Source organism: Micropterus dolomieu, linkage group LG22 (genome assembly GCF_021292245.1).
Source record: "Micropterus dolomieu isolate WLL.071019.BEF.003 ecotype Adirondacks linkage group LG22, ASM2129224v1, whole genome shotgun sequence".
NCBI classification, from domain to species: domain Eukaryota; kingdom Metazoa; phylum Chordata; class Actinopteri; order Centrarchiformes; family Centrarchidae; genus Micropterus; species Micropterus dolomieu.
Window position 1 is genome coordinate 35596329 of NC_060171.1, and position 24772 is coordinate 35621100.

Sequence of the window (24772 nt, forward strand, 5' to 3'; positions counted from 1 at the left end):
GTATAGGGAGACGCAGCCCACATAGATGATCATGACAGGATGCAGGTCTGTCATGTAAAATTGGTGCGCTTGCATAATTGCAGTGTGAAACCAAACCAAAATTAACCGAATGTATCAAAATCTATCTACCGTTAAGTCTGAATGTGTCCATTCCTTTATTATTTATATTCCATTACTCTGTAAGGGTCCACCAATCAAAAGAATAAAACAGCTCTTTATAAAAATTAATTCAAGTTGTGAATCCTATCATGTGAAGTCCATCGCTCTCTGTCTGCTAACTTCTGCCACACTTCTCTCAGCCTGCATCCTGTTGTTGTTTTTGTTACGTTGCTACCTTCAAAATAAAAGCGCATAAGCCATCTGTCTGAGCTAGATCAAATGAATGACGTGTATTTGATATTATTGGATAATTTTTTTACAAGTACTATTCTGTTTGAAATAAATAAACTGTTTCACAGTAGCCTATTTCAGTTTTGTGCAAGAGGAATTAAAGGTCTGTCCCAAATAAAGGTGAGGGGCCAGACTGAGAATGGTTCACAAAGACCCTTGATGACAAATTGAGGAAGAGGAGGAGAGACCCTGCCCGGAGGAAGCCCGGGGCCTCCGTCTGGAGCCAGGCCCAGAGGGAGGGTTCGTCGGCGAGCGCCTGGTGGCCGGGTTTGCCACTGAGCCCGGCCGGGCTCAGCCCGAAGAAGCAACGTGGCACCCCCCTCTCCATCCTTTGGACCCACCATCCATCGGAAGATCCGCAGGGGTCGGGTGCGCTGCCACATGGGTGACAGTGAAGGTCAGAGACCTCGACGGACCAGACCCGGGCGGCAGAGGCTGGCTCTGGGGACAAAGAACGTCACCTCTCTGTGGTGGAAGGAGCCAGAACTTGTGCGGGAGATGGAGCGCTACCAATTAGATCTGGTGGGGCTGACCTCCACGCACAGCCTCGGTTCTGGAACCGTACTCCTTGATAGTGGATGGACACTATTCTTCTTTGGAGTTGCTCAAGGTGTGAGGCGCAAGGCGGGTGTGGGGATACTCACAAGTCCCCGGCTGAGCACCGCTACGTTGGAGTTTACTCCGGTGAACGAGAGGGTCGCCTCCCTACGCCTTTGGGTACTGGGGGGGAAAACTCTGAGTGTTGTTTGTGCATATGCACCAAATAGCAGTTTAGAGTATTCGGCCTTCTTGGAGACCCTGAATGGAGTTCTGTATGGAGCTCCAGTAGGGGATTCCATAGTTCTACTGGGAGACTTCAAAGCGCATGTGGGCAATGATGGAGATACCTGGAAAGGCGTGATTGGGAGGAACGGCCCCCCTGATCTGAACCCGAGTGGGTGTTTGTTGTTAGACTTGGATTGTCTATAAAGAACACCATGTTCGAGCATAAGGATGCTCATCAGTGTAAATGGTACCAGAGCACCCTAGGCCGAAGATCAATGATCGATTTTGTAATCGTTTCATCTGATTTGAGGCCGCATGTTTCGGACACTCGGGTGAAGAGAGGGGCGGAGCTGTCAACTGATCACCATCTGGTGGTGAGTTGGGTCAGGGGGTGGGTGAAGACTCTGGACAGACCTGGTAAGCCCAAATGGGTAGTGCGGGTGAACTGGGAACGTCTGGAGGAGGCCCCTGTCCGTGAGATCTGCAACTCAAACCTCCGGCAGAGCTTTTCTGACATCCCTGTGGAGGTTGGGGACATTGAACATGAGTGGGCAATGTTCAAAGCTTCTATCGCTGAAGCCGCAGTGGGAAGCTGTGGTCTCAAGGTCTTAGGTGCCTCAAGGGGCGGTAACCCTCACACCGGTGGTCACGGAAGCCGTCCGACTAAAGAAGGAGGCCTTCCGGGATTTGTTGTCTCGGAGGACTCCGGAGGTGGTTGCAAGGTACCGACGGGCCCGAAGGACTGCAGCCTCTGCTGTGGCAGATGGAAAGCAGCGGGTGTGGGAGAAGTTCGGAGAAGACATGGAGAAGGACTTTCGGTCGGCACCAAAGTGTTTCTGGAGAACTGTCCGCCATCTCAGGAGGGGGAAGCGGGGAACCGTCCAAGCTGTGTACAGTAAGGATGGGACCCTGTTGACCTCAACTGGGGAGGTAATTGGGCGGTGGAAGGAACACTTTGAGGAACTCCTAAATCTGACTGACACGCCCTCTTTAGTAGAAGCAGAGCTCGAGGCTGATGGGGGATTCTCGTCAGTTTCCCTGGTGAAAGTCACTGAGGTAGTCAAACAACTCCACAGTGGCAAAACCCCGGGGATTGATGAGATCTGCCAAGAAATGCTAAAAGCTTTGGGTGTGGAGGGGCTGTCTTGGATGACACGTCTCTTTAACATTGCGTGGAAGTTGCCCAAGGAGTGGCAGACTGGGGTGGTGGTTCCCCTGTTCAAAAAGGGGGACCAGAGAGTGTGTGCCAATTACAGGGGTATCACACTTCTCAGCCTCCCCGGTAAAGTCTACTCCAAGGTGCTGGAACGGAGGGTTCGGCCGATTGCCGAACCTCAGATCAAAGAGGAACAATGCGATTTTCGTCCCGGTCGTGGAACAACTGACCAGCTCTTTACCCTCACCTTACTCTCACTCTTACTGAGGATCCTGGAGTGGGCTTGGGAGTATGCCCATCCAGTCTACATATGCTTTTGTATGTCGGGAGAAGGCGTATGACCGGGTCCCCTGGGAGATAGTGTGGGAGGTGCTGCGGGAGTATGGGGTGAGGGGGGCCCTTCACAGGGCTATCCAATCCCAGTACATCCAAAGCGAGAGCTGTGTCTGAGTACTCGGCAGTAAGTCAGACTCTTTCCAGGTGAGGGTTGGACTTCGCCAGGGCTGCGCTTTGTCACCTATCCTGTTTGTGATATTCATGGACAGGATATCAAGGCGTAGTCGTGGCGAGGAGGGGCTGCGGTTCGGGGGGCTTGGGATCTCGTCACTGCTTTTTGCGGATGATGTGGTCCTGATGGCATCATCGGTCCATGACCTTCAGCTCTCACTGGATCTGTTCGCAGCCAAGTGTGAAGCAGTTTGATGAGGATTAGCACCTCTAAATCTGTGGCCATGGTTCTCAGCAGGAAACCGGTGGAGTGCCAACTCCAGGTAGGGAATGAGTCCTTACCCCAAGTGAAGGAGTTCAAGTACCTCAGGGTCTTGTTCACGAGTGAGGGGAGACTGGAGCAGGGGATTGGCCGGAGAATTGGAGCAGCGGGGGCGGTATTGCACTCGCTTTACCGCACCGTTGTGGCGAAAAGAGAGCTGAGCCGTAAGGAAAAGCTCTCGATCTACCGGTCGATTTTCGCTCCTACCCTCGCCTATGGTCATGAAGCCTGGTCATGACCGAAAGAACAAGATTGCGGGTACAAGCAGCCGAAAAAAAGCCAGGGTCAATTCAGTGATTTTAGCAAATAAAAGCCTGGGCTATTAATTTTACGGTACGCGCAAAATTGAATAATGAATTCTAAAGTAGTGTATTGCGCGCTTTTAATTTAAATCTACTGCTATATACACAAAAGTGCAATAACATGTGGTTTGCAAACAAATATAAAACCAAAGCTATTTGCCACTGCCAGGGCATTACCTTTTATAGCTTGTTAAAACAAGTTACCATCAGAGTCCAGAGCCTCAATCATAACATCATAACAGGCACCTTCTGAGCAACGGGTTAACATATCTGAATGTATTTTCTTTGTTTTTTTTTCTGAATAGGTATCAGCAGAAAAAATTTTCTTTTATCAGGGAGCAGCATGAACAGTCTATGTTTAAGTGTCCCTGTTAGAGTGAGGTGAAGTGGTCGAGAACAAGGTGTAGCAACAAGCAGGCGCATTCCCGTGAAACTGTCGCAGTTGTGCTCGCCTCACGCACATGGCCGCCCAGTGCCAAAGTTGAATTGTCTTGAACTTTTTGTATGCGCAGCACAAATCATTGGAAGAGAGACTGATCCTCGCTGTTTGTGAGGTTCCAGAATCTATTACTGTTTACTAAATAATTATCAACAGGAGGGAATTCGCATGGCAGAGCATCTCTGCAAAACCAGATGAAGGCCTATCAGGTAAAGTTATGTAGCCTATAATCTTAAATTAAGCCATCGCTCATAATTTTTACTTAGTTTGGTTGCTAAGGTCTGTTGTGCAACAGCTGGATGCACTTAAGGGATTTCTTGACTCAGCCCCTCTAGGATTTTGCGATCGCAACAACACAAATTCAACAAATCCCTGTGAATTCAGCGTGACTTGTAATTTTGATCAATCACTGCAACCTTTCCGGTAATTTGTCCTATTATTGCATTGTTTTCTTGCAAAACAATGTCATACGTCAGCTTGTCATTTCGTTGTTTACAAGGCGCTGCAGACTCTTAACCTAAGGTTTTTTTTGCAACCGGCTCCAGCACTTTAAGAGCTGAGGACAGATGATTGTGTGGTTGACTAGCAACAACAACAAAAAACGCCTCACACTACTTTTTTATTTAATTGTAGCCTTTAATTGAGACCTTGGGCTGGTCTCATCTGACATGGTTTAGTCAGGTCTGACCTAGCCTAACCTCAATAGGCTTGAAGAGCAGTGAGGATGTAAGTACAGATAGCTCATGATCACATCATCTGACGGAATAAGTGTAGAGGCAGAATCATTGGACCCGTGAGTTTGGAGTTCTGATCAATGGAAATGGACTCTTGTCTTGAGGCCGGTTACCAGTTTTCGCAGTTTGTATTTGCCTTGGTTTGTTTGCACTGCAGCCTGGTTTGTTACCTGCCTTGTGTGAATAATATTTTAATAGTGCCAAAAGCTTCCAAAAATCTATCATACCTATCACACTTGGCCACCTGCTTCACACAGCGATTGGTCAGGTGTTTGGAGGTGGTGCCACAGATATCTTATGTTATTCCAGACTGCGGTGAAAAAGTGTCAATAAATTTCTTTCCCAAAACATCAGATTGGTCAGATTAAAGGTGTTGTATAGACAAACCCACCTACTGTTAGGACAGAGAATACAGGTGTATCAGCTTTAGTGCAGCTCTGGATGGATCCAGCCTTTTCCCCTTGTGTTTCATATTGCACATGAATGTCTGCATTCTAAACACTTTTTTGTAGCTGTGTACCACCAGGAGAATTCTGTTTTCATTGTGTTCACTAAAATTCACAGTCACCTGTAGAATGTGTGCACTGTCTGAGTCTGTCCAGGCCTGTTGACACTCTTCTTTTGCTGCTGGGACCGTTTCTGCTTCTGTAGAGGACAGAGAACATTAGTCAGTCATTATAAGGCATCCTCAGGTTAGTGTTCAGTGTTAAATTTACAAAATGACAAGCATTTCTGAGTTCCTGTATTATTATATCAGACATTAGGAGACGAGAATACATCAAGGAACTGAACACGGGTCAAAGGGATGAAAAGTGAGTAAAGTACCAATAAAATACTTTTTTGTCTTCTTTACTAGAAAGGCTACACATCTTCCCTACAGCCCTGCAGCATCAACAAAGCTAGAGCTATACACTAACACACAGGGTGGTGGATATAATACCTGATGGCAACAGGGACTGTTAGGGGAAAACAGACCAATGCTTGGACCTACAACACTTATTATAGTGTGTGTGGTCACATTGAGTTAAAAATTACACTATAAAGCTCACATGGACACAGGACAAGGTCATTAAGATGGTTTGAATGATTTCAGAGTTTTTAAATGGTGCTGGTTCATGGATGCTGTCTGATCAACATCATGATTTGCCACACCTGTGAGGTGGATGGATTATCTCGGCAAAGGAGAAGTGCTCACTGACACAGATTTTGACAGATTTGTGAACACTATTTTAGAGAAATAGGCCTTTTGTGTACATAGAGAAAGTCTTAGATCTTTGAGTTCAGCTCATGATGAATGGAGGCAAAAACAAAAATGTTGGGTTTATAATTTTGTTCAGTGTATCTGTGAGATGTTAAAAGCTAATGGGACAATGCTGAATGGAATCAATAAAAAGTCTTTAAAAAATGTACAGGTGAAGTTGAAACATGATTTCTGGGCTAAGACTAATACAGGTATATCTAATCTCATCAAATAGTACATCCCAACACAAAATAACAATATGTGGAGCTAATTAGCAGAATTTCAGGAGCAGGACCACACATCAACAACGTCATCGCCAGCATTTCCATAAATACCCACACATCCCAGCTCCTCTTCTTCGCTCTTGCATTCTGCACCCGAACTGAGACCAAGCAACAGCTTGCTCAGCCCGCTACGCTAACGCTGTTATCCCATACCATGAATCATCACAAGCTATTCCACCCATCCACTTACATCTTCGAGAAGTATCAGTATATCTCCATCGGACGATGAATTATTCGGACAAACTCACAACAATCATTTTCAATGTCCACGAAGACAGAAGACAAACTCTTCTCTTCCATCGCCATTCTGAGAGCCCTTTTTACACAATCGTAAAGCTGGCCAGGAAGTGGGTGAGTCAAGCCTTAACTCCATCTCTTCCATGGTCCGCTACATCTCAACAATATTGAACATTTCACCCGAGAATCCTCCGCCTCACAAGAACAGCTGATCAGAGCGTTACCCCGCTCCAGCGAGGCCCTGCATCAAACAGTCTTCATAAACAATTTCGAAACAGACTATAGCCACTCTTTAGAAACTCTTAAAGATGAAAGAATCCTGTTTACAGAGCAGACAATCCAGCAAACTATCATGCAGCAAGCTATCATGTCAGCATGGCATGCCCACAGTTCCATCAACACCAGCTCCCTTCCGGGTGACGCATTACGCACGCCGTGACATCAGCGCCACTGTTAAAGGGACAGTTTACATATTTCCTCCAGCTCAAGACAGTAAACTTCCGGGCCTCCACCTCGCATCAGTGTTTACAGCAACAGCACCAGCAGCTTACATTATACAGAACAAACTACATTAAATCATCAACATACATGCCATTCAGCTCCAGCAGATAGGCCTACATCAGCCAGCCTTAGCAGGGGAACCTGGCACCGGGATGCCAGCACCCCAGCAATCTACTTCCACCAACCACAGTAGCTGGCTCTCATTCCTTTCGTGCTATCGTCCAGCCCTCAGTCGTTTCATGCTAATGTCCGGCTCCGACATACTGTTTATTTATAGCAGTAACTCGTAATACAGAGTAGAAAATTATCTGTATTAGAAACAAGGGCAAAGAATAAATTATTTTTATTTAAGAAAAATTTCACAATTAGCGCAACTGGATTAAAACTTTAGGAGGCCTATATCATGTTTGTGCACTTCTGGATTGTATGTTTTGCATCTGCATTTCCTCAGAGAAACCAAACCCGTGTTCTTGGCCCACCACCTGAGTCTCCACCTGGACTGCCTGTATGATAACATACAGAGACACAGAAATGCAGTCCCCACCTTCCTAGGACCCTGAAGGATGTTGCCCTTGGAAGGAGCCCTACTACCACTTCAAGGGGTAACCACACCGCGCAGACCCCACGCAGACCTCCAGGATCTCCTAGACCTTCAAGACCATTCAGACCTCCACCATGCATCTATCCCCGGTTGTCAGAGAGTCCAAATCCACCGCGTCACCAACATCACAACCCACAGCCCACTTCACAGCCAACACAACACTGGCCTCTGATACCCAGCCAGAGTGCCCCCCGGTCTGGAGGTCCTATACCCCCCCCATCCCAACGGCAGAACCAAGACTACAGGAGCAGCAGCCTATTGGACTGAACTATGCTGTAGCGGTGAGAAGGGCCACAGCCCCGCCCCCCTCTGGTGAACTCAAAGACATATTACACATGCTAAACCTGCTCTGCTCTTGCCCCATATTGTCACGCCCAGCTCCTGCAGTTAGGTTATGTGTTCAGTTTGTCTGTTACCACTTCCTGTTGTACTTCAGTGAGTCATCTTGTGTCTCGTTTCAGGTCTTCGTCTGCCTTCCCTCCTGTGTGATTACCAGTCAGCGCCCTAATGTGCTCCACCTGTGTAGCCTTTGTCTTTTGTGAACCACCTTGAGTCGTGCCCTGTAAGTCCATTACCCCAGTGTGAGCCTTGATAGATATAGCTACATGGTGGAAGAGCAGAGACCTCTTAGAGACATCACAATAAGTAATAGTTTAGCATGTTGTATATCATTTTAAATGAATAGTAATACAAGGACAATTCTTAACAGTATCTCACACATGATACACTCTAAAATGTCACTCAAAGTTTAATATTTTATTCATTTATTTACATCACTCTTCCTCTTTTTACACTTTTTTCTTTTCATTTGTTACTATTATTATTTTTTAATATCTAGTTTATTATTATTACGATTATAATTTATTTTTTTAAGATGTTTGTCTAATTTTTGAACGGATTACACTTGGAGATGAAATCGTTTACAATAACATGTTGGAAGGTCTGAGATCATCAGCTTTTGCTTTAAAGAGCAGAAATTCAGATTTTAATAGAGAGTAAAATACTCTGACATCATAGTTTTACAGGAGACATGGTGCAGAGAAGATGTTTCCACTGGTCGTCCTCACGGCTACACTGAGATTATTATACCATCAACAAAAAATCCCACAATAACCCAAGGCAGAGATTCAGGAGGCCTGATTATATGGTGTAAATCAGAACTGAGCCAGTCCATCACAGTTATTAAAAAAGAAGAAGTTTATATATGGTTGAAAATTAACAAACAGATGATTTGTGCTGAGCAACATGTCTACAAGTTAACCATTATAAAACCATGGGAAATGTATTAATCTGTGGGGAAAGAGCTGACACTATGAACACACAGGGAGACAAACACTTACCTGGAAACACCGGCTTCCCCCTCCCTGAATGTCCTGCTAGAAAGAGCTTTGACAAGCTTACTAATACAAGCAGTATGCAGCTTTTACAGCTCTGCCGTACGCTGGATCTGTACAAAGTCAACGGCAGACTACGAGGGGACTCTCTGGGTCGCTACACTTACAGCTCAGCTCTTGGCAGTAGTGCGGTAGATTATTTCATTACAGATCTAGATCCAATGTCTCTCAGAGCTTTCACAGTCAGTCCCCTCACACCCCTCTCAGACCACAGCAAAATCACTATCTATCTGAAAAGGGCTCAGTCTAAGTCTGGAGCACCTAGTGCCTATGAATTGTTTAACAGCACATACTCATACAGATGGACCCCAGACAGCATGGGGGCGTACCAAAAGGCACTGGAAAATCAAAACATACATGATTTAACTCATTTATTTCTAACTGGAACATTTCCCCAGAATAATTCTGGTGTAAATTCTGCAGTGGACAAAATCAATTCAATATTTCATCATTTGGCTTCATTGTCTAATTTGAAAGCCTCCAAACCAAAATCTCAACAAATGAACAGTAACAAATGGTTTGACACTGAATGCAAAAACCCAAGGAAAACTTTAAGAAAATTATCAAATGAAAAGCACAGGGACCCAGATAACCACAACATACGCTGTCAATATGAGGCCACTCTGAAACAATACAAGTACACCCTAAAAACTAAGAAAGAACAACACAGCAAGAAGCAGCTCTGTGAAATTGAGGAAACCTAGAGTCCAACCAGTTCTGGGAGAAATGGAACAACCTAAACAAAACCCAGCAGGGTGAATTGGCGATCCAAGATGGAAATACTTGGATTAATCACTTTAGTGAATTATACATTAATATTCCAAAAAATGATGATCAGTACAAGATATTCACAAAATGGAAAACTCTGGAGGCGGTGATAAAAAAACACCAAAACCCTCTAGATTACCCTGTAACAGAACAAGAATTAACAGAAGTCATCCAGTCCCTGAAAGGAAAAAAGGCTTGTGGTACTGATGGAATCCTCAAATGATCAAATATTCATACCATAAAATCAGTTTGGCTATACTAAAACTATTCAATACTATTCTAGCAACTTTTCCAGACATCTGGAACAAAGGTTTAATAACCCCAATTCATAAATCGGGAGATAAATATGATCCAAATAACTACAGAGGAATATGTGTATCCAATAACCTGGGAAAAATATTCTGCAACATCATTAATTAATTATTATTATTATTATTAATTATCATTAATTAACTTGTCAACTTTGTTGATAAACACAATATTCTGCATAAATGCCAAATTGTGTTTTTGCCAATTTGCCGCACAACAGACCATATATTTACCCTCCAGACTCTAATTGATCAAGAATTAAACATTATGCCTGTTTTGTTGACTTCCAAAAAGCCTTTGACTCCATCTGGCACGAGGGCCTTTTCTGTAGGCTACTTGAAAGTGGCATTGGAGGAAAAACATATGATTTGATTAAGAACATGTATACAAAAAGTGAATGTGCCATAAAGATTGGAAACAAACAAACAGCGTTCTTCTCCCAGGGCTGGGGAGTGATGCAGGGATGCAATCTCAGTCCAATTCTATCAATGAATTAGAGAACCAACTAGAGAGTTCCACGGCACCTGGCCTCCTCCTGAACGATCAGAGGTCTGCTGTATGCAGATGACTTAGTGTTGCTCTCACCTACTAAAGAAGGTTTGCAGCGGAGCACTAAATTACAACACACAAAAAATTTATTTATTAATTTATTTTAATTTTTAAAATATTGATTTATTTTTAACACACACACACACACACACACACACACACTGTTTATTTATTTTAATTTAATATATTATTTTAATTTTCTAACACACACACACACACACACACACACACACTTATTGTTTTACTTATTTACTTTTTTAAATATTTATTTTTGCGGAATTTTTATATTTTATATATATTTATTATTATTATTATTTTATTTTGTATTAACACACACACACAACTTTTGCTGTTTTATTTTCCTCATCTAATGAAATGTATGAAATTAATATGTACTTTATATATAGCTTTGGCAATATTGTTGCTATACATTCATGCCAATAAAGCTAATTTGAATTTGACTGGATTTATGTTTATCATCACAAAGTTCTGGTGGCTCTGAGTAACTAGAGATACTTCCACCTGAATCAAGTTCTTTATTTTCCAGATTATTCCCATACAAGCGCATCTTCTGCTTTCCTATGGCATGAGTACTTAGGCTATAATAAAACACAGAATCAACTCTGGAAAGGTAGCCTCATATGACGATATGAGGTGACATAAGGGCAGCCCTGCTAGTAGTTTATATTATTTGTGCCTTAGGCTGGCCACAATAAAAGGCCAGCCTAAACCCATGCTGTCTGATCAGCATTTTCAGAGTTTAGATACTATATTTGTCTTTGCCACGTTTAGTCAAGGTCTTAGAACTGAGAGCGAAGCAAGGAGGATCTTGTTAGTGATGACTTTTCTCTTCTCATGGTGAGTCAGTTGGATCACCTGAGTTAGTAATGTTTCCAGTTAAAATAATTAGGGGGTGAAATGGAAAGCTTCATCTTGACCCAGCTGTCCAGCCTGGGAAACATTATATACCTACAAAGCTGCCACTCTTACTGGCTGTTTTACTAATTTTACGGTAACTCTAACCTGTTTTTGGTCAGAGTTTTGGCCTCTACTCAGCTATTCATTTAGAGAGAGAAGCTTTTCATCTCCATAACTTCTCTCCATTTCTTTGGTCTATGATGTAATGCTGGCCGTGAGCATCTCTTCTGCCCTGATAATGTACAAACTGAAGTTTAATCCTTTAATGTCAGAGCGTAGAGACAGTATCTCTAATTCTTTCTCTCTACACTCTAAACCAATTTATTTGAGGTCAAACATGACAGGTGTGCACATCTGAAGTTAATCTGTAAACTCTCATGTTTTCAACTCAGTTAAATAGCTGAGATTCCCTAGTAGTCATTTCAGAACTGAAGAAGTCTCTTGGATGAGGGACGAAATGTCTTCTAGTATCTTCAACCAAGTCCAGTTGCCCTTGATTTGAACCTTTGTAGGATAATTATGACCTGGATGACTGAGAACCTTCACAGATATCTCATGTTTACAGTTTGGGTGGATGAGACCAAAAATAAAATCCAAATTGTTAAATGTGAAGTTATTCTTTAAGTCTAGTGAAATGATGCCCCCAAATGCCCTGCATTGGTGTTCAACTTGCATAGCATCATTTCCTATTCTGAGTGCGAGCTGAGCTCTGAAGTCTGCCTGTGGGAGGGATGGGATAGCAAGCTGCGGAACTTGTGCCCCAATAAAGCTGACAAATGTTATAATTACCATCATTACTTGCCATTAACACACTGAGTCATCGCTGTTACAGGATGTTGATGTGGCTCTGCATGACTGTCCTGCAATTAATGACATACAGCAGCTGAAACAAAGTGCCCTTCACTTCCTTTGACTTTTTAGTTCTATGTTCACACACTCTACAGTATGCCCGAGTACAAAGACACACACAGACTGCACACACTCATCCATAACAGAACATTTATACACAGCACAACCATTTCTCAGCCCACCTCTAGTTTCACTGTCTACTGTTAAGTCTTGATCAAATCATCAGGTTGCCTGGATACCGTGCCCCATACAAACAGTGGAGCCAGATTAACAACTGTCGCACAAACACACACACACACAAACACACACACACACACACAGTCCCTGCCCTGTTACTGACATGATTCTGTGGTATCTCTTGGCTTCCAGGTCAGTAAATGTCCCAGAGCCCTGATACAAGTACAATCCCCCTGCATGGACTAGCCTAATGTATGCCACCATGAAATAGCAATTCATTATTAGGAGGAGAGACCAGAGACTGTCATGACCACCACTCCAGGTCTAGACACCAACAGCCAGGTACTCATCATACTCATCAAGGCTGCTCTCCCACCCACTCAAGACCCTCACCAATATGCATGCAGATCCAACAGGTCAACGGACGACGCTATTTCAATGCACTGCTCACCTGGAACAGCAAGCAACATATGCATGACTGCTGTCTATGGATTACAGCTCCGCCTTTAGACCTAGGCCTCCAGCATAACACTACTCCATTCTGTCACTCAGCACAGGAGCTCCACAGGGCTGTTTTGAGCCCTTTCCTCTACTCTCTGTACACATATGGCTGCATAGTAGCCCACAATATTAACGCCATTATCAAATCTGCAGATGACACGACAGTGGTGGGGCTGATCACTGATGGAGACGAGTCTTCAAACAGGAAGGAAGTACAGAGACTGACAGATGGGTGCATAGAAAATAACTTGGCACATCACACCAAAAAACATCATTGATTTCAGTAAGAAACTGGTTGACAACTGTGCATAAACAGTGCCAGAGTGGAGAGAGTATCCAGCTTTAGATTCCTGTGTACCCACATCTCAAAGCTCTTTCTGATTCTTAACACGGACCACAAGGCTGATGAACAGTTCCTAGCCAAAAGCCATTACCATGCTGAACTCTGCACTGACATCACACCTTATAGACACAACTGTGCAATTTCATATTACCACTATCTACTTATTATTTTAACCTGTGCAATACCACCATGCATGTGTTGACAAATGTGTATGTGTGACATATGTGTAAATGTTAGGTGTGTGAGTTTTTTATGTATATATCTGAGCACCGTTTCAGGTAGTGCACCTGAATTTCTTTGAATGTATTATGCAATGACAATAAAGGAATTTCAGTTTCAAATGATTTCTATAGCAAAGCTGTGGTTTCTAAAATGATAACTTACATCATAATGTCTAAACAAGCTGTGGTGATAGTCAATGACTACTGCTGGCTAATGTCGTCAGCTGTAGCCTGTAAATGTTAATTCTGTCAGTTGGAGGAAATACACAATAAAACTCCTAGCTGTTGTCTGGTTGCTGCAATGTTTGTGTGTGTGTGTGTGAGAGAGAGATTCCTGCAAATAAAGATGGTTTAAATTTTTGAAAAGAGAGACTGGACTATGTCTATTTGTTGATCATAAATAGCAAGTGTGTTATAAGACTTTCTCTAGATAAACAATGTAGCTGATCACATCATGTAATTTTCAGACACATAGTTAGCAGCTAGTTCGGTGGCTGTTGAGTTGAATGACAAAGATCATGAACTGCAGCTAAACCATCATGCTTGAAAGCTAAACTGTCAAGCAAGTCTTAATAATGTTTTCAGCTCATCACCTTAAAGGTTTTGAATCTAAAGCTCAGAGATTGAGGGCTGTGTAGTAGCTCTTCCTGTCTGTGAAGCTAATGTTAACGTTAGCTTAAGCAGCTAAAGTGCAGATATGACCGACCTGTTATTATTACTAGAAGTGGACAATTATGCAGCTTTTATCAATATATATATAACATCAGTTTAAATAATGGCAAATAATTACATTTGTTAGAAGATTTTGCTATATATTCACCCCAAATTGTTCAGCTCAAGTAATTAATTAGTTTAAGTGGTTAATGTGCAAGAGAAAGATGGATAGAGAATAGGACAGTTATGAAAACAGGCCAGGAAATAAAAGCACTGTGGCGACAGACAGAAAGACATACTGTATATGGTAGAGCACTTACGGATATAAAAATATAAAAAGTTCATTACCTGTCTGGGATGTTTCCTCCACTGTGACCATCGCTTTCTGTACTTCCTTTTCACTTTTCATCTTATTAATTTCTCTCTCCGTCCTTCCATCCACTGTATCCACAGAGTCTTTATCCAGCCCTTCAAACACACCATCCTCATTATCCATAGCGACAGCTGGTTCCTCCAGGGGAGCCAAGTCACAGGGGGTAACAGGAAGTGAACCACAAGAAAGTGGCAAAGTGGGAATCTCCCCTTCACATGGTGATGTAATTTGACCATCCAGCTGGTGAACGCTGTCATGCTCATGCACCTGCATTCCTTCCTCTCCTTTAGCATCTCTATCATGTTTTGTACTGTGTGGACAATGTGAATCTAAGTGCTGTCTATCGCTCTCATTCTGACAGACTGATCTTGGGGGGTCTCTACGTTCTCCCAGTCTGGGATTCTCGTCAGAATCAGGACAGAATGTGTCAGAAGCCTCGGGAAGTTGTCCTGTGTCTATAATGGGACAGGAAACTTGGATTTCTTCTTGCAGCTGGATTTCTGTCTGCATGTGACCTTGGCCATCTACCTCAGCTGTAATCATTTTATTTACTTCGGGGAAAGGTTTCATATTAACTTGCAGTAGGCTGTCTTCTTCTTTAGGTAGTGAATATGTGAAGAGTTTGCTTTGAATATCCTCTTTGCAGAGTTGTGGTAAACTAGGAGTGTGTGCTGACAGGTCAAGGTTAGCCTGCTGGTTGCTACTTAGAGGTGCTGCTAGTAGCTTTTCTGTCTCAGTGCTACACTGTGACACTACAGAATCAGACTGCTCCAATATTTCAACGTTAACCTGTTCTTTAGATGTGAACTGATCAGTAGGTTCAATATGTGACCATTCTCTATGTTGGCTTTCGGTGTCAGTTGGAGTCATTGCTAACAGTTGACAGTTCTCTTTGTCTTTGTTTATCAGCTGTGCACACAGTTGTGTGGCTTGAGCAGTGTTAAGTAAATCGTCTGCCAGCTGGTGTGATGTATCTATTGGTTCACTGGTGTCCTGTGCTAATGGTGGATTATTTGCTGGTTCTTTGCTAGCAGACTCTTGCCTCCTTAACTGATTGTCTGCTAACTGTTGGCTCAATTCTATGCTAACTATGGCTGATGCCATTGCTACAGTAACAATTGCTACCGCTGTGGCAACTAGATCTTCATTGTAGTTCTGCACTTTTTCTCTCTGTAAGGAATGACAGTCCTCATCCTCCACCTTTTCCCCTCTGTCTATGGAAGTTAACTCCTTGCCATGTACCGCCCCACTGTCATTTCTTTCTTCACTCCTCCTCTCCCAATGTCTTTCTACACTGACTTCCTCTTCACCCACCCACAGCTCATTTCTCTTTTGCTCCTGATCTTTCAGCATCTCAGAGGCCAAACAATGCTCTAAATATTCCCTAGGAGTTGTCTCGGCCCTTCCTTCCTGTATTTCAAGTGGTGAAACATCCGCTGTACCTTCAATAGGCAGAACCCCAGCTTCCATAAATCTTACGGGTCTACCAATGGGATCCACAGGTTGTACTGGTTTCTTCGAGTCCAAAGGTTGAACATGTTGTATATTATGTTCAGGCAGTGCCCCAAGAAATGGCTCTTCTGCGAATTCTGTAGGATCTGAATGTTTTACAGGAAGTTCCTCTGGAGAGTTAGATTCCAGAAAACCTGTCTGGTCCACGGATGCTGCAGATTTACCAGCAACTGGCAAATCCTCATTTTCTGACAATGCCTTTGACTCCGCATTATCCGCTGTTTGTTGGCCTGGACTGGTAAGCCCCTTTAATTCCAGCTCTGTAGGGTGAAGCACGTCCTTTCCTATTGGTTGAACGGTTGCAGTTTCCTCTACCTTTGCCTTTATGATGTCCACTTCACTAAGTTCTGAAGCAGTGACAGTAGAATGGAGGTAAAAGTCATCAGGTTCATGAAACGTCCTGGCCTCGTCCTCTGATAATTCCTTTGTTTTAAATATCTGTGAAGCTGTACCTTCAGTCAGATCTGTCAGACTGAACTCTGAAGTTGTGTAACAAGGATCAGAGTTTGTAATGTCACAGTCAGATCCATGAGCTTCCCTGGTCTGGCCCTCTTTCTGGCTGGGTAGATGCATGGCGTCCTTGTCAGCTTCTACTCTCCAGCTTGGCTCAGAAGCACAGGGCAACTGGACGTCTGCCCTTCCTGTTTTATCCTTGGCTTCTGGCTCTGACGGAGTGTCCAGGTTTGTCACTTGTTCACTCCGTGTCTGTACGTCTATCTGACTCTGAGACTCTATACTGGAGCTGGAGCTAAGCTTGGCCTCTGGGTCTCCTCTCTTCCCTTTCTTCTTCTTCCTCTTTTTTCTGCTCTTTGCTCCTTTCTCTTCACTTCCTTTCTTCTCTTCTCCTCCCTCTTCGATGTCTGCTGTTTCAGAACTCTTTCTGCTGTAAGTGGTCTCTCTGTTACCAACCTCCTCTCTGTCTCCTTCCACTCCTCCCTCCTTCTGATCCAGCCCTACTTCCTCCCCTTGCTGTGATCCATGTACTTCCCGTTTTTGTGCACTCGGCCCATGTGACAGTGCTGGCTGTGGTCCAGCAACAAGAGGCTGACTAAGAGCTGCAGACAGTTGATGAGAACTAAGACCCTGTTCTAACAGCTGTGGAGAACTAAGACCAGAAGCGTGGAGTGAGTTCAAATCACATTCTTTCTGCTCTCTCAGTCCCTGCTCCAGCTGTTCATGTTTTCTCTGATCCACTGTGTCACTGTCATACCAAACTGACTGGGAGTTCACATCCATTCTGTTCCAGTCTTCATGGACACCCTGCTCTAGGTTTTCACCTTCATACCAGACTGTTTTTGCTCCCGTTTGTGGCTCATGTGGGGTTGATCCCGTTCTGCCTCCAATCCAGCCTCCATCCCTCCATAGTCCTCTACGGGGATTTCTTTCCATGTCTGGGGACTTGTGGCTGATCCTCCTGCCAGACTGAGGACTCTTGTTCATTGTGTCAGGTTGGCTTGGCTCCTCTGGGTCTGACTGGCTTTCCTGGGGATCCTGGGATTGTTCCTGACCCATGGTTACTGAAAAGAGACATTATAAGATTAAGGACTGCATAACAAGCTGGTTTTCTTATTTAAAGGATAACTCTCTAGTGATTTTTCACTGAAGATAAAAACTTTGGAAGATGACACAATAAAATAGCATTTCTGAGTAACTGCAGATTTTAGTGTTAAAGCATGTTAAAACAGAGACTTAAGCAAAAGAAATAGCCTCTGCTGAGCTTGCGACTTGCAAGTCTTGTGTGCACGCCTTTCGTTTCCCCTTGGGTAGAATAGTTAATCAACAGTGACACAACCAAAAAGCACCAACTCAGTATGACTCTGTCTTCCTGTACTTTGCCTTTTCTCTGTCCAGTGACTCTCTTCCCCAAATCACAAGCTGAGTTGTATGATTTAGGTAAAAGAGCCTCCAATCATATTCAACAGTAGCTTCGTGTGGTAGAATCTCTGGTCTGCCATTTCAAATGAGCAAAAGTAATTCTAATCATTTGCACTCAATCATTTGCTAAATGTAACACTGCCCCACACTCTGAGGACTGTGATAAACGTACCTTTCTTTTCGGCAGCTGATCCCAAGTTAAATTTAGCTGCTTTTGCCGGGTCTCCCTGTTCCGTCTCTGTCTCTACAACTCGCTCACATATCAGCAGGTCAACTTCCCACTTCTCTCCTTCCTGTTTTTCTATGATGGTTGTGGTAGGCAAGGCAACTGTCTTCCTGCCAGCACACTTCCTATCACCACCTGGTGCAGTCACTGGCTTTATGGGTAACGGAGTCTCTTCTGTTCCGGGACTACACTGAGTTTTTGTGGCTTCTCTGTCACCAATCACAGATGCCCCTGCTGGTTGTCTGACTGAAATAGTTCCATGTATCTCTGTTCTACTTCTTGGTGTCTTTGTGGGCCTCCGTGCAATCCCCCTTCCACCCTCTTGGGTGCATCTTTTATTTTCTAGAGATTCTGTTGCATTTCTTGTGGTTCTCTTTTTGTTTTTCCTGTTACGACGAGCAGGAGAGTTGGCAGCTGGTGCACCCTTCTGTTCCCCCCCAGCTTCCTGGCTCTGACAAAGACTTCCACTGGCACAGGATGTTTGAGTGACGACAGTAGAGTCAGCCCCTCGTGTTTTGTCCTCCAATAATGGAGGACCTCTGTGATCCTTTGTTGTTGTGATACAGTTCTCTATGGTTACCACAGCCAGGCCTACATCCTGCTTGCTCTCTTGTTGGCCGTTAGAGCAGGGCTGCAGCCCACAGGCAGGGCTGGCTTGCTCATGATCGATGGAGGAGGATGTGGAGGTATGTGGAGGTGTGATGTTACCAGCAAGATCTGATTTTCTCTGCAAGAAAGAAGACAAACCCAGAGGAAGTGTTGACGGAAAAACATAACTGCAGTTTAAAAAATACATGTTGGTTTGTTCTGCTGGGAAAGCTGTCAATCAAACTCTGGTGCAGCCTAAGCAACCATACTGAGACTATGAACTGAAAAGCTAAACTATGGGAACTGTCAACTGCAAGATAATTTTTTAGCTATGGTAATACATTTCACACATCTTCCTTCCAAATGAACACACCTTTTTTTTTTTTTTTTTTACCAAAGTACACGTACTGTATAATATTGGTTGTACTGTGTAATATTGGTTGTCGGACTGTTATATTGTGTATGTTAAATTATTTATATAGACTTAATTTGGGAGGAAAAATTCCCAGACAGATGCTGGTGAGTTAATTGTTCTAACTGATTGACTGACTGAAATGAAGCTATCAAAAACTTCTGTAGAAAGGAGAATGTGTAATGTGTATGTGAAAAGGTAACAGCTTTAGAACGAGCGTGGAACAGGAGCAGCAGGTCGGTGGCCTCAGACACTCACTGTCAGCGCTCTGAAGAGACTTGATGAGGGTTCTTAACACAAAGTACAGGGTTTATTGCTCTCAGCTAAACAAAACCACATTCAGTCACTGTCAGCTCACCTTTCTGTCTCTATGAAGATGAATAAGTCTCCTCAGCTCCTTCACCTCCTCCTGTAAGCAGAAATCTTCACTGCTTTTTGTCTCTGCTCCCCCCTCCCTCTGATGAAGGTCAGGGAATGTTAGGGTGTAGGTACCAAGTTTTGCATGGTGCTGAAACACTCGGCCTTCTGTGTAAAAGTGTGGCTGCTCTTTTGGTTCCACTTGGACATCTGAGGACGTCTCATACCTGCAAAATGACACAAAATAATACATCTACAGTGCCAAGAAGTAGTGAAGCCTTTGGATTTCCCTGCTTTGTCCCTGACACTTGCTGCTACCCCCCGTGTTCCTGCTCAACACCCTTTGCTTTTTTAATTGTTATTACTAGTCCTATTGTTAATACAGTATTATTATCACTAACATTACTGTAATTCATTTTCAGTCTGTACCATTACTACCTTTATGGTCTGTATTTCTGTGTGGATATTGTGTTGGCTGTTCTCTTGGGGCAGCAGAAAAGGACTGCGCCACTGACCAACAGAACCTGGGCTAAAGTCAGTGGCGCAGTATTTCACTCTCTTTTAATGGTGCATTATTCAGACAGCAAGATGATGGGATGGTGGGATCTAGCGATTCACAAATTGCAGTCATTTCTACTGTTCCTAAAAATGAACATTCTAATTAAGAGCAGGTGGGTGAAATAGGTTGAAGCCGCTGAAGCGTCTCCCCATTAACATGCTGTGGGCATTTGCACACGAGGCACTGCAGCGTACTCCATCAGCGTCACTGATTATTAAAATCTCCCGACACAACGACAGGATCGGTCAGCATCTGAAGTTAAATGATTTTCTGTGTTCTTCTCCACATCCAAAAGGCCTCACACAGTCCAGGTTAATCCAGTGAAACTGTCTGGAGTAAAACAGCCGTCCTCCTGATCAGTCCTGAGCTCCATCAGAGTGTCTAAATTTTTTCAGAAGCTAAAAGTTGAATTCTGTTTCCTCTGGAAAGTTTCCTCTGTCCTCTGTCATAAATACAGTTTTTTGGTTTTGCCCACAATATTTGCTGTGACTTTATTGTGCACATAACTAAATCATTAATCATGAATGTCTCGGGTTACATCTCCAAACCTCTATTAGGCATAAGTTCCAGAGTAGCTGACTGACAGCTGCCCTGGAACTTTGTTTTCTCAGTGAGTAGCAGTTGTTCAGGCCCGAGCGCATCATCAAGATCCCTACTCCAGGCTTCAGTTTAAGGATGAAGTTATGGTAGGCTGTTAGTTTTGCTTTATTCCTGCACACAAATTGTTTCTGAAACAAAATATAGTCTCCGGTAATTCACATAACATTGGTCATTTCTATAGGGGTTCACAAACTATTTCCTATTTGGATTGTTAATACTGAGATTTGTTAATAAATATGCCACTTCAGAAAATAAATCATTAACAATGTATACAACAATAGAGTGTTACTAGTTTACATAGAGTGTATTTGTCTATTGTAGTGACTATCAGACCATATTTTATGGATGAATTATGTATAAATGTAAATCTTTTTCTTGGCACTGTATCTGAGAAACAATTGAAAACATACAAAACAAACTCCACAGACAAAAATGTCCATATAATTTACAATAATTGTAATAACAAAATACAAAATGAAACGACAAATCCTGACAAACACATAACACCCAGCCCGTGCTGTAGATGACACATCACATCACTCATCCAGACTTGGTAACCACGCCATCCACCTCCACCCTAAGCGAGGATCAACTGAGCTGCCAATCACTGCTGTCACACTCATTGTTCTCAGAACGCCTCTCACATTTCAGCTGCATGAGCCTGAGTAAAGGAAGAGCTGCTCACCATCAAAGTGCACAAAGACTGTTACTGATTTGCACGTTAAAGTCCGTGCCAATATGATTGGTCAGTATGAGGTAATTACAGATAAACTGGTATCAGCATTTATAACAGCCGATTAATGATGATTAAAAAAGAAATGGAGAGAGAGTCTTCACTCTTGTCGTAAGCGTTGCATAGTTTGCCCATCAGAGGGCACTCTGCAACTCCCCTGTTGGCAACAGCTCCACAAATTCCCAGGAATCCGAGAACCCACAACAGATTATCTGTTCAGTGAGTTGGTCATTTGTCATGTGTAATACATAACTTAATAATAACAGTAAAAATAGCCCTCATCACTTCTCTTAGTCCAAATACACCTGACAACATTCATGGCTACAATTGCTAACCCTCCTGATTTTACCGAGAGACTCCCCTCTTTCATTGCCGTCTCCTGGCTACCTCTCGGGTTACAGCAGTATGTTTAATGTTAGAGTAGTTGAGTGGTGGAGGCTATGCAGTTGAAAAACTTGATTGTAGATTAATTTCTGAAACAGTGTGGCAGTTCTAGCGAATGGTTCAATCATTTCTCCCTAGCCTTTCACTTATTCTGGTATTTATATCTGCGAGCCACGTGTCTGTAGTTACAGTCGGTGTGTCAGAAATGATTAAACCAGAGGGGACATGTAAATAAACGGAAGCTGAACAACTATATAATACGGCATCCTAGTCAAACAAAGTTATCTAGCTCGTCTTCAAAATGTGCAATGATGGTGTGAAATCTCAAAGTTAAAAGTCCTCACTTTAGATAGTTTTTTAGCATTAGATGCATACAACAGCAACGTTTTCACTGGGTCACTGTATCATAGATGATGGCTGAAAAAGTTTTCTTGTAGCTTTGATAGAATTAAAAGAGTGCTGGAAAAGGATGTGATTGTGCTACATTGAAAATAGTCATTGTGGCAGATAATGTGTAAAGTAATAACTGCATGACAAAAAAAGGGGGGGGGGGAGAATAATGGCCCTTATATCGACACATCGGATTTTAAAATCTTTGAATCCTTGTTATCGGTGGGGCTCTAATGCACGTACCTCTAACCTTAACAGCACAAAAGACACTGAGTGCATGTTAATGCAGTGACTGCTGACACAACGCAAAGAACTGTCAAAAGACACAAAGAAACATCTCACACAGATTCCCAGAAATCGATGTATGCTGTAAACCTGTTTGTCTTTGCAACTTAGCCCGTAATTGATTAAAACATAGAAAAAATTATTTGTCACCAGTGGATTGTTGCCTCAGATTTATTTAACACTTCAGTGTTTAATAAATAACATTAATAAAAACACAGAACAGGTTTTCAGTTTACATACAAAACTTTATTGTTAGATTCCATTGGCTTCTCTCAGAGTGTTCATGAACCGACTCACTGTTTTAACCACACCCTTGACCCTGTTTTGGTATATGGTATTGAAATTGAACATTTAATAGTGTTCCCACAGAATCCCTCTTTATCCGACCACTGGGGCGGGTGTGGCTCAGGAGGTAGAGCGGGAAGGTCGGCGGTTCAATCCCGGCTCCCCCTGTCTGCATGTCGAAGTGTCCTTGGGTAAGATACTGAACCCCGAATTGCTTGTTCTGCCAGTGTATGAATGTTAGTTTCCGTTTGAGCACTTAGGCTCAGTGAGTGAATGGTGAATGCAGATGTAGTGTAAAAGCACTGAGTGGTCGACAAGATTAGAAAGGCGCTATACAGAGCATGTTTGATAACTTTTGAGTTTGTATTGCTGAACTACACGCCATTGGGCAAAAATTTTTATACAAGACGTCTGTCTGATAGTGCTGTAGCTAAATTTAAGGATGCGATTCCATCAGCTCTAAATTCATTATCAAGTCACAAAGTAACGGAGGACTCCTATGCTAATTTCAGTCCCTCCCAAATCGATCATCTTGTTGATAGTGCTGCAGGCTCGCTGCGAATGACACTCGACTCTGTTGCCCCTCTAAAAAAGAAAATAAATAAGTTAGTTAGTTCCATGGTATAATACTGAAACTCGCAAATTAAAGCAAATATCGCGGAAACTTGAGAGGAATTGGCGTTCCACCAAACTGGAAAATTCTTGTTTAATTTGGCAAGATAGTCTTAAAACTTATAGGAAGGCCCTCCGTAATGCCAGAGCAGCGTACTACTAGTCATTAATAGAGGAAAATAGGAACAACCCCAGGTTTCTTTTCGGCACTGTAGCCAGGCTGACAGAGTCACAGCTCTATTGAGCCAAGTATTCCCATAGCTCTCAGTAGTTATGACTTCATGAGCTTCTTTAATGACAAAATTCTAGCTATTAGAGACAAAATTCACCAAGACCTGCCCTCAACTGGCACCGACTTATCTCTTAACTCAGGAACCTTAGAAACAACTGTAAAGCCAGATATATAGATAGACTGCTTTGCTTCCCTCAATCTTTACCAACTAACTTCAATAATTTCTGCATCTAAACCATCAACCTGCCTCTTAGACCCCATCCCGACTAGGTTGCTTAAAGATGTTTTACCCTTAGTCAGCACTTCTATACTAGATATGATCAATCTATCTCTATCAACAGGCTATGTACCACAGTACTTTAAAGTAGCTGTAATTAAACCTCTTCTGAAAAAGCCCAAACTTGATCCGGATGTTTTAGCCAACTATACACCTATATCTAACCTTCCATTTCTCAAGGTCCTGGAGAAAGCATTTGCTAAACAGCTGTGTGACTTTCTACAGAGCAATAGTTTATTTGAGGATTTTCAGTCAGGATTTAGAGTTCATCATTGCACAGAGACAGCACTGGTGAAAATTACTAACGACCTCCTTATTGCATCAGAAAAAGGACTTGTCTCTGTACTGGTTTTATTAGATCTTAGTGTTGCATTTGATACCATTGAATATTAATACCAATACCAATATTATCAGGAAATGTTCCATAAACTTTCATTGTTATGCAGATGATACTCAGTTATATCTATCGATCAAACCAGATGAAACTCATCAGTTAGCTAAACTTCAAATGTACCTTCAGGATGTTAAAACCTGGATGACCTGTAATTTTCTAATGTTAAACTCAGATAAAACTGAAGTTATTGTTCTGGGGCCCGAGCCCTTGATGGCACCGCCCTGGCCTCCAGCACCACTGTGAGGAATCTTGGAGTTATCTTTGATCAGGACATGTCGTTTAAGTCTCACATTAAGCAAATTTCAAGGATCGCCTTTTTTCACCTACGTAATATTGCGAAAATCAGGAACATCCGGTCTAAAAATGATGCAGAAAAACTAGTCCATGCATTTGTTACTTCTAGGCTGGATTACTGCAATTCCTTATTATCAGGCTGCTCGAAAAAGTCAATTAAGACTCTTCAGCTGATCCAGAATGCTGCAGCATGTGTTCTGACAGGAACCAGGAAAAGAGATCATATTTCTCCTGTCTTAGCTTCTCTGCATTGGCTTCCAGTAAAATCCAGAATAGAATTTAA

The 24772-nt window shown here is 42.9% G+C and overlaps 1 protein-coding gene across 1 annotated transcript in view; it reads right to left on the minus strand.

Moving 5' to 3' along the window:
* Positions 1 to 24772, minus strand: part of LOC123962260 — a 173409-nt gene that overhangs the window by 85724 nt on the left and 62913 nt on the right. Inside the window, exons 8-11 of the mRNA XM_046038287.1 lie at positions 19446 to 19671; positions 18034 to 18814; positions 14450 to 17503; positions 5124 to 5200 (exon numbers count right to left, since the gene is read on the minus strand). Coding sequence (XP_045894243.1) covers positions 5124 to 5200; positions 14450 to 17503; positions 18034 to 18814; positions 19446 to 19671 — 4138 coding nt within the window. The remainder of the gene's footprint in view (positions 1 to 5123; positions 5201 to 14449; positions 17504 to 18033; positions 18815 to 19445; positions 19672 to 24772) is intronic.